Source organism: Pediculus humanus, genomic scaffold, assembly GCF_000006295.1.
Source record: "Pediculus humanus corporis 1103172107739 genomic scaffold, whole genome shotgun sequence".
Lineage (NCBI taxonomy): Eukaryota > Metazoa > Arthropoda > Insecta > Psocodea > Pediculidae > Pediculus > Pediculus humanus.
In genome coordinates, this window is record NW_002987341.1 from 30,805 (window position 1) to 41,546 (window position 10,742).

The following is a 10,742-nucleotide window of genomic DNA, read 5'->3' on the forward strand; positions in this document are numbered from 1 at the left end:
ATATCTCTTTCTTTTCTTTCTTTTTTTTTTTTTTAAAAACAACGAAGCTACTTTATTATTATTATTATTATTATTTTTAATAGTATCCTTGATTAACCATAACGTGAACGTCATTTTATTTATAAAAAAATAACAGTATTCCGGTTTGAAAGCTTATTCATATAATAAAACTTTCTCCATCAACGTGACTTTAAATTACACGAAAACAAATTAATCTATTTATATATATATATATACGTACTTCAAAATAAACTTATTTTATTTTCTCTTTATTTAAACCCCCTCCGCCCGCTCCCTCTTATTCCTCCCCCCCCCACGTATGCGAAAAATTTTATAAATTTTCGCCTGAATATTTTAATTATGTAAAAAATTTATTTTCTTTTTTTGTTAAATAAAATAAACAATCCGAAATTAAAATTTTTAATTTTTTCCTTAAAGAAAGTAAAAAAAAAAAACAAACGAAACAAAATCTAAAATAATAATAATGATAATCGAAAAAATAATAATAATAATAATGTAAACCGGAAGGAAATTTTTTTACGAAGCTTGAAAAATGAAATTATTGTCTTTTAAATATTAATAAAAAAAAATTGTTCAGAATAAATAAATAAATAAATAAATAAATAATAGAAAACGGTGAGATTTTCCCTCCTCCTCTTCCTCCTCCCCCACCCCACCCACTCCTACCCAGATTTTTATCAAATGCAAAAAATATTAAAAAATAATTTTCTGTGTGTGTGTGTGTCTATGTGTGATATTTTTAATGTAAAATTTCAATCGTATCGTCAAATATTATTATTATTATTATATTTAGGCAAATAAATAGTAATTAAATAGGATACCGGGTTACCAAACGAACTAAAAAAAACTCATTAGAATCTCATTTTAGGTACGTCGGTAGGTTGTGGAGATCACGAAAAAAAATAAAAAAATAAAATTTTGTCTTGTGATTGGTTGATTAAAGCGTGCAATGAATAATTATTTGGTATGCCAAAAAAAAGAAAAAAAGAAATTGTGCCATTATGGTATCCAATTATATTCAGTGAAGACCAAATTATTATTATTATTATTAATAATAACCTCTCAGCTATATTTTTTTTAAATATAAATTTATAGATAATGGAATCTTGGTTACTAGACGTGAAAAAAATGAAAATACCCCGTCCAAAATTTTCCGGTAAGTACCCGATGGAACCACCAAAAGATTATTACGACGATCAAAATAAAGAAGATAAAAGAACTGCTGCAGCATTTTTAACATCGAGAAATATAGTTAAAGCAACAGAAGATTTAAGAAGAGAATTACAAGATAAATTATGACCGTTATCAATGGGTACCAACCTTACGACTAAAAAATTTTAAATAAATAGATATAACCGTTATAACAACCTATTTAATTTTTTTGTATTTATAATTCGTAGCCTTTTATTATTATTATTATTATTATTATTATTATTAATTAGTTGTAATTAAGGGAAATTAGAAGTGGTTTACAATACCTGACTTAAATTTGTATTTTCTCCATTTGATAAAGCTAAATCTGATGTTTGCTTTCTGTATATAGAAGGAGATGTTGCCGCTATCCAATTTGCCCTGAAATTTTATTTTTAATTTCTTTTTTTTTCTGTTTGTTTGTTTGTTTGTTTGTTCATCTAATAAAATATAATTTAAAAAATTTCTTATTTTAAAAAGTTTGATTTTGTACAAAAAATATCCTTAATATCGCGTCCTTTTCGCGTCTTCCTTCCTTCCTTCCTTCGAATACGAGAATTTTTTTAAGGGAAGTGAAAATTGGCCAAAAGTTTTATGTGAAAATTTTTAAATTATTTTTCGTTTTATGTGAATGAACCCACCTCTCGTTCGTTCGTCCATCCCCTAAGCACACCCCGGAATCTTCACTGGGAGTATTATATTCTTCTCCGTCCAACGGTAGTCCTTCGGCCAGTACGGGTATCTTAGATGGTCTTGATGAGCCAAAATATTCGTTCTGTAAAACCAACTTTCTACTAAAATCTTGGATAATTTGTCTCCCCCCCCCCAGATTTTCACGTATTTTTACGACTTGACCGTATATTTCATCATATTACCACCGCCTTCGATGCCATAAGCCTCACAATAAATAAAATATGATAAACTTTTTTTAAAGTAAAGCAAAAAAAAAAAGAAAAATTATTATGAAATTTATAAGTATTAAAAAAATCTACGTGTGATTTTAAGTAAGAAAGAAAGAAAATAATAATAACTAATAGAGTAAAAGAAAAATTAAGCTAATAAAAGTGTTAATAAATCAATTATTAATTACCTTAATTTTTAAATAAATAAAAAAATATCGTTAATTTTTTTGTAATATTTTCAAATAATTATCCGTTTAAAAAAGAACAACAACAACAGCAACTCACACTCTGTACACGCCTCCCCATTCCACCCCCAACCTCCCCCCTAATACCAGTCACACCTAATTCAAATGATTATTATTATTATTATTATTATTAGTTTGAATGATTTCAGACCAAATTAAACATGAACAGAACATGGTTTTAATTTTTTCTTCAAATTAAAAAGAAAAAGTGTTTGTTGTTCTCTATCCAAATGTCATCCTTTATTATTATGTGTTCATTGTGTGGTATTATAAGTGTGTGTGTGTGTGTGTGTGCGTGTGCGCATTTGTGTTCATTCATTACAACTCATCACAAAGTAGAACTAGACCCCAATAATTCTTTCATAACAATGTCGTGGCCTGACTAAAGGTAACAACAACAACATTTATTATGAAATCGATATTCATTTATAATAATATAAACTATTTTATATATATATATATATAAGAACGTTTTAATTGTTCGCCATTATATAATAATAATAATAATAATAATATTTATTCGTTATAATTTGTATATCGGTGAAAAGTATGTTATTATAACTTACATTCACAATGACCACAAAAATACTTTTAACGCGTTTAAAACGAATAAAAAATAATAATTATAAATAGAAAGTTTTTTTTTTTATAATAAATAATAATAATAATAATAAATAAAAAATAGTCTTTTGAATAATTAAAGTTAAATAAAAAAAAAAATTAAGTTAATCTTATTATGATGATGTAATTTATCGTTTTGTTTTTAATTTTTTTTTTTTTTTTTTAAATGAACTGAAACCTTAAATAGTAAAATATATTTAACGTTTTTTTTTTTTTTTGTTTAAAAGTAATTAAAATAAATAATTTAATTAGTGATATTTAAAAATAAAAAAAAAGTTTTTGTAAAATGAGTTTAAATTAATGGCCCTGATTGTGTTTTTACAAAACGATTAAATTTTTTATACAATTAAAATTGAAAATATTAATTATTTTTTATTAAAATTAATATTATTATGTATATTCAACCGTTTTTCTTTTCGAATTTATTCGAGAGTGTAATTAATAATAACGATATTAATAAATAGATTTTTAATTAAAAAAAAGAGAGAGAGACATTAAAATGATTAAATAAAACTCATATTATATTCCTCCCTATCAGGTTTCAATTTACATGATTCATAATAAAACCAGTCGAAAAAAAAAATTGGAAAAACTCGTTTCGATGGGAAAAAAAAAAAATTAATAAATAAATAACTATTATTTAATATGAAGAGCAAAAAAAAAAAAAATAAATAAATAAATAATACAAGGTAACGTTAAAACCGCATAATATTCTTATAATAACAAAACGACCTTTTCGAACACGTGAAAACTTCTAGAAAAATTTTCCCTTTCCTTAACCCAATGTTAACAAAAAAAAAAAAAAAAATTAAATTCAATGTCGTATAAAAAAAAAAAAACATTTTGGTAACCAACTTATTATAAAATTAATTTATTAGGTTACTTATTAGGTTATTTTTTTTTTATAAGTTGAAAGGAGTTTTTTTTTTTTAATCAAAACAAAATTAATAACGAGAAAAGAAAATTAAAAAAAAAAAAAAAACCAAAAATATAATTCGATTTATATATATCAAACGATTTATATCCTCTCTTAATCATTATTATTATTATTATTATTATTATTATTATATAAAATGTAGAAGGTTTAAATGAACGATTACTCGATACGTCGTCGTTTTTAATAAATGTATTCGATATTATTAAGATATTCGAATATTTTTCCTTTCGATTATCAATTTTTTTTTTATAGGATTGATTTACGTATTAAAAAAAAATTGATAAACAAACAAACAAACAAACAAACATGCCAACAACAGTAAGCTCAAAATGTGCAATCAAATCATAATAATAATAATAATTTATGTGCAATTAATCACAATCGAGCGCAATCAATAAGAAAAAAAATAAGCCAGTTAAAATTTTCTTTTTTTGTTTTTGTTTTCCAAAATGAGAAAAATGTTTTTTATGTTTTAATTTAAATAAATAAATAAATATAAATAAAAGAAAAAAATTTTATCTGGCTAAAATAAAAGTCAAAAAGCTTCTACTATAATTTTAAACAAAAAAAAAAAATTAGTATCATATTTTTTTTTTTTTTTTTTTTTTCATAAGGCTTGACATCAAAAGCGTTTTTTTTTTTTTTTTTTTTTTTTTGTAAAATAAATTTAAGGACGACCCGTAAGTTTTTGAAAATTAAAAAATTAAATATTAACCCCCCCCATCATGAAAATTCTGATAAGTTTTTATAGGAGTTAAAAGTTCCCAGCCTTTTCCCTTTATTTTAATTAAAAAAAAAATAAATAATTTTTTTTTATATATAAAATATTCTTTCGAACAAAAAAAAAGGGGAATAAGTTAAATTTTTTTTTTGTTTTAAAAAAAAACTTTTTTAAATAATTAATTATTTAATGGATGAGAAAAATACGGTAAGCGTATACATTATTACAAGGTAAAAAAAAAAAAAAAAACATCCTTTAATAAAAATTTTATTTTTAATTTTTTTTCCTTTTCTCTTTCCCCCCACCACCCCCCCCACCTCCCCCCGTCTCATTTATATTATTTTCGATAACGTAAAAAATAATAATAATAATAATAATAAACTTACCCTACAACTGTGTCTATCGCTATCGTGACATGTTCTTCTATAAACCAAATCATCGAATCGAACTCTATCTTCAGGAAGAATAACTTCTCTTAATTCTGTTAGTAAATTATGCTGAAAATAATTAATAATTATTAATTAATAAAAGTTATGTATTGTGTTAAAATGTATGTGTAGAATTTGATCTAACCTTTTCAGGGGTATTAAGCAGTTCTAAAAGCACTGTAACAAAGGCCTCAATTGTCATATGTCTTGTGGCATATTCTTCTTGATAATAAGATAGACTTGACAGTTCGTTTCTACTTAATAAAACTTTTGCTTTTTCTTCGACCATTTGAAGAGCCGGACAATAATCTTTTCCACTGAATAAATGATCCGTTTCAGATGAACTGCGTGTATAAAAATTGCAATTAATAAAAATAATTCATAAATTTATTGTAATACGTTAATATAAAATTTACAATATAGTACTTGGTAAACCATGGCTGCCAGTGGTAATCGTCATAAGCAGTGCATGAATGAGGAACTTTTCCAACATCTTTTACAAGTAAAGTCATTCTTTTATGAATTTTCAATTGATTAACGGCTTCATCGTGTGTGACATCTAAAAAGGATTGACCGTTTACTTCTAATATTTGATCTCCTACCTGAAAAAAAAAAGAAAAAAATTCTATTTTAATAAATTAATTTTTAAATTAAAACTTTTCTTCAAAAAATGTGTTTATATATAACCATTAGTCCAGCTCTTTCGGCCACCGAATCTTTATCTACTCCTGTTATGAATATTCCTAAATTATATTCGAGACCTCCTCTAATCATCAAACCCAAACTTTGTCCCATTTCGATATTAATGTCGACTTTTCTCGTTCCCGCACCGTCTTTTTGTCTATTTTGATAGACCCATCTTGGAGAAATGACAGTCGGAGGAGCAGCTCTAGCATATTCTAAAGGTGGAGAAACAGGACGTCCATCTCTATCCATCCATGAGTAAGATTGTCGGACCAACCACGGTCCTCCAGGAGGAAGGTTTTTCGATGATGAAGTAATGGGTAATGGCGGAGGCAGAACGTTTTGACTCTCAACGGTCATACTTAATTTTGTGCAAGATTTTAGAGTCTTAAAATATTTTAAATATAATTTTTAATCAATTAAATAAAAAAAAAGAAAACTTTAAAAAAATATAAATAAAAATTTTTTTTAATGATACCTTTAAAGCCTCTTCGTGACTAATGGCATTAAAAGGAGTTCCATTTACTTCCAAAATAGAATCTCCGGGCTTTAACCCAACTCTTTCTGCTATACTACCTTCCTCTATTCTACTTATGTACACTCCAACTCTTCCTTCATCTAAAATAAATAAAGGAATGAAAATTAAAAAAATGAATAAATAAACTTATTTTATTAATAATAAAAATGACAACCTGAATTTTTTCCTCCTTTTACGCAAATCCCAAAACCGTGACTTGATTCAGGTTGACGTACCATAGTAACTGTTTTTATAATGGCGTCATCGTGAGTATTCTGATATAAATAAGGATCGGTTGGCAACGGGCTACGTATAGGGCTTTGAGATTTTCTTATGCTCGGTTTTCCTTTACCCGTTGTCGATCCAAACAAATTCAAAACATCTTCAGGTGAAATCGGTCTTTTAGTACCCGAAACTTTAGATCTTGGAGAATGTGACAATATGTGACTTTGAGAATAACCAGGAGAATATTTTTGAGCAGATTGCATTTCCGTGTATTGTTGACCGATTGAGGTAGTTGCCACGGGTCTTTCGATGATGGTATACGACGTACCGGGTGGGGAATAATAAAGTCCTGATTTTCCCCGGTTTTGACCAGATGACGGAGTTCTTGTGCAGAAACTCGCAGTACTTTCATTGTCATAAGAATTTGTTTTTGAAGTACTAAATCTATCGGGGACATTACTAACAGTATTAAGTCCGTCCAAATGTGAACTCCCATGTGAATAACGCATCCAAGAAGAATTAGGATTTCTGGATGACCACCTCCCACTTAAACTATATTGAGTTAAATTTAAGTCTCCAAATTCTTCGTCGGCCATCCGATGTCACATCTCCTGTTGTTACATAAATTATTATTAAATTAAATTTTAATATATACATAAAACTTTATTAAAAAAAAAAAAACATACAATTATTATGTAAAAAAAAAGAAAAAATTTTAACTTAAATCAAAGTGTAACAACAACAACAACATGATGATGATGATGATTAACTTTTTTATGTTTTAATGTTATTTTGACATATTGAAAACCAAATAATAATAATAATAATAATAATAATAGATGATAAATTGTCTTTTAAATTATGTTTTATAAAATAAAATTATTATTTTTAATTCTTGTTCATTCCATTATTTTAAAATGATCAATAACATTTAAATGCACAATTGTATATATAAAATTCTAAAGTGTTTTTATTATTATTATTATTATTTAAAATTCTACCATAATTATTTTGTGTCATTAAGTTTAATATCAGAATTACAAATTCAATCAATTATATATTAAATAAATATTTTATGATTTTAAATATAATTTTTTTCATACAAATATATAAAAATAAGTTTTGTGTTAATATTGAAACAGGTTGAAAACCTTCTGTTCAATTCCTAATTATAATAACAATAATAATTAATTTAATTAATACTTTTCCATGAATCAAATAATAATAATAATAATAATAATAATAATAATAATAATAATAATAAATTGTAAAAAAGTATTTGTATTATTTAAAATAATGAAAATGATTTTAAAAACTTGTAACAGTCATTTTTTTTTTTTAAATATGCGATGAAGTAAGATTATTAATTAAATTTTTGTTTTGTAATAAATAAACATTGAAATATTTAATATAAATTCTCATTGAAATAATGTAAATAACAATAATTATTAATAATTAATTATTTACTTACGAATGAAAACGGAATATTTTTAAGCTGCGAATAATTTTGCAGCCTATATAATACAATTAATATCATTAATTCAAGGCATATTATTAACAAATAAAAAAAATTATTTATAAGTTATATAATATTTAAATAACACTTATTTTAGTTTTTTTTTTTTTTAGTGTAATTAACGGTTAAAAAGTAATAGTAATAACAGTTTTAAAAATTTAAAAAAAAAAAATAAAAAAAAAATTACGACATTTTATACGTTCCAAGTCATAACTTAACGTAAAATCAATATTTTCTAACAAAAAGTGAGCGAACCAACCAGGCAAAAATAAAAAACGAACATCAAGTGAATTAATTACTGCGCATGCGAATTTAAATATTTTCTTATTCAAATATTTAACGCACAATAATAATAATAATAATAATAATAATAATATTAAACCTTTTAACCGAAATTTTTTTTTAACAAAAAAAAAAACTAAACCTGGATTCGAAACAAATAATAATAATAATATTTTATAAAAACGAATAATTATAAAAATTTATATTTTATATAATAAAGCTCTAATTATGTATAATAAATATTTTTAAAAAAAATTTAACAAAATCCAAACACAAACAAATTTTAAAAAAATTTTTTTTTTTTTTATTGTTAAAATAATAAATAACATTTTTTTTTTTTTACCGAGATATATATATTTTTTTTTATAAACAATTAGTTATATTAGTTATTAAGGACGTTTCATTTAAAAAAAAAAAAAATTGGCTACAATTTTCTATAAAAAAAAAAAAAAAAAAAATTAATTAATTAAACACAACGCTTTCATTTTTTTTTTTTTTTGCATTTAAAAAATTAAAAATAATAATAAATTAAGGCATTATTATATACGTTTTATAATAATAATAATAATAATAATAATAAAATCTCTATATTATTTACAAATATATATATATATATGTATGTATATTTAAGTCACAAAATCAACAGGTACTTCTTCTTCTTCTTCTTTTTCTTCTTCTTCGCTCTATTATTATTATTATTATTATTAATGGGCATTATTTTTTAATTAATTTAAATTTTTGAGCATTATTATCATTTTTTTCACTAGTTTTTTTTGGTCTTAATATAAAATTTAAATTAAATGCTGTATTTACGGCATAGTAAACGTTAGCATTCGGCGGAAGCACCATTTCTGAAAAATCAACATTTTTTACTTAAGTAATAATTTAAAAAATTTTTTTAAAAAAATATACCTAAAAATTGATATAGATACCTCTATCGGGCAAAACTTGGGCTAAGGTATAGGAATCTGGATTGCCTTCTAGGCATAATTTGAGCATTGCATTTCTTATTACTTGAGGAGTTCTTTCGTTATTACTTAGCATAATGCTTTTATACATTACGATACCTGTCGAATTAATAAATCATTATTATTATTATTATTATTATTTTTTAAATAGGTTTATCCAATCAAATAAACCATTATTATTATTATTACCATCCGTTGCTCCCAAATCGTTTTCCATCGTAACTCGAATTATATAAAAATCCGAAGATAATTTATTTATACCAGGCACATTATTGGTGGTTTGATTTTGATTTTTGTTTCCGGAACTTTGATTCGTAAGATTACTACTACTCACTGATAAATCTAAAGATGGAAGCGATGAATTACTAGAAGATGATGATAACTAAAACGGTACAAAAAAATTGAAAATAAATCCTTTAAAAAAAACAACAACAATCTTTTAACCATTTATTTATTAACCTTTCTATCTAAAGAATTATGACGAGAAGAAGGTATGCTTTCTAAATCGTAATAAAATTGCGAACTTGATGAACTAGACCCTGTACTTGCTATTGAATCATTTTTTTTATGGCCCGATTTTTTCTTAAATTTAGATAATGTCGATATGTTTGCGGTACCCGGTGGAGGAGGCTCTATTTGACACGATAACTGATATGCTTCTCGATCGTCCAACACGAGAAGAGATTCAAACCAACAATTAAATAACGGGTCTTGAGGAATATTATAAGCGTTGGCGGCACCCTGAAGAAGTTTGATTTGTGCTAAAACTTCAAATTCTTTACGCCGTTTGTCGAAATTAATAAGGCCCTCAGCCACCGTGTCAGGAATGGCTGTGTCAATCATTGTTAAATCAGTTAAAAATGTTCCTAAATACGGAATGGTTCCGTGACTAATGGTCTAAAATACAAAGAAAATTTTTTTTTTTTTTTAAATTTTCATTTAATAATCAATTAAATTAAATGGCCGAAAAAAAAAGAAAATCTTATACCCCTGCGTTATTTAATCTTTTTTGAAAAACTTTTTGTAAATGTTTATCATTTTGTCCGACGGTATCTGCAAATTTTGCCGTACCCTCACGAATGAGTAATTCTCTTTGCGCCCACTGATTATTTTCTTCACTAAATATTCTAGCTAGTTCTTCAAATAATTCAACTTTATCCCTGGAAAGTGCGGCCCATGTTTTCTCGAGTCTATATATAGGATTCGATTGTAACCCCGAAATTATTGCTTTTAATGATGAAAAGTTTTTCAATACTTTTAGTTCCTTTATAAAAAAAAAAAAAAAAACTAATAATATTATTCAATTCGAACACTAATTAAAATGAACTGATTTAAAAAAAAAAAAAAAGAACCTGAGCAATGTCAATCCAAGCAGAAATAATAGAAGCTCTGTCAACAGTTTTTGTATCAGAATTCATTAATATGGTGCTAATTACTCTAAATGAGACAGCATTGAATTGGTTAACCGTTGCTAATACCGTAGC

General features: G+C 24.8%; 3 protein-coding genes across 3 annotated transcripts in view; all 3 read right to left on the reverse strand.

Annotated features, from left to right (window-relative positions):
- Positions 1–1,217: 1,217 nt before the first annotated feature.
- Phum_PHUM626240 (uncharacterized protein) lies at positions 1,218–2,105 on the reverse strand (the record flags this gene model as incomplete). The annotated part of the gene is made up of 4 exons (XM_002427588.1): positions 1,218–1,348; positions 1,505–1,593; positions 1,854–1,987; positions 2,088–2,105. 4 exons carry the CDS (start codon positions 2,103–2,105, stop codon positions 1,218–1,220), a joined length of 372 nt encoding a protein of 123 aa, XP_002427633.1.
- A 2,915-nt stretch (positions 2,106–5,020) lies between these two features.
- On the reverse strand, positions 5,021–7,088 carry Phum_PHUM626250 (whirlin, putative; the record flags this gene model as incomplete). Its single annotated transcript, XM_002427589.1, has 6 exons — positions 5,021–5,092; positions 5,212–5,410; positions 5,493–5,668; positions 5,754–6,137; positions 6,229–6,362; positions 6,443–7,088. The coding sequence occupies 6 exons, from the start codon at positions 7,086–7,088 to the stop codon at positions 5,021–5,023; spliced, it is 1,611 nt and encodes a 536-aa protein (XP_002427634.1).
- Positions 7,089–9,705: 2,617 nt separating this feature from the next.
- Phum_PHUM626260 (ral guanine nucleotide exchange factor, putative) overlaps positions 9,706–10,742 on the reverse strand; it is a gene marked incomplete at both ends in the record, with an annotated part of 2,399 nt that continues 1,362 nt past the window's right edge. Inside the window, 3 exons of the mRNA XM_002427590.1 lie at positions 9,706–10,155; positions 10,247–10,522; positions 10,611–10,729. Coding sequence (XP_002427635.1) covers positions 9,706–10,155; positions 10,247–10,522; positions 10,611–10,729 — 845 coding nt within the window. The remainder of the gene's footprint in view (positions 10,156–10,246; positions 10,523–10,610; positions 10,730–10,742) is intronic.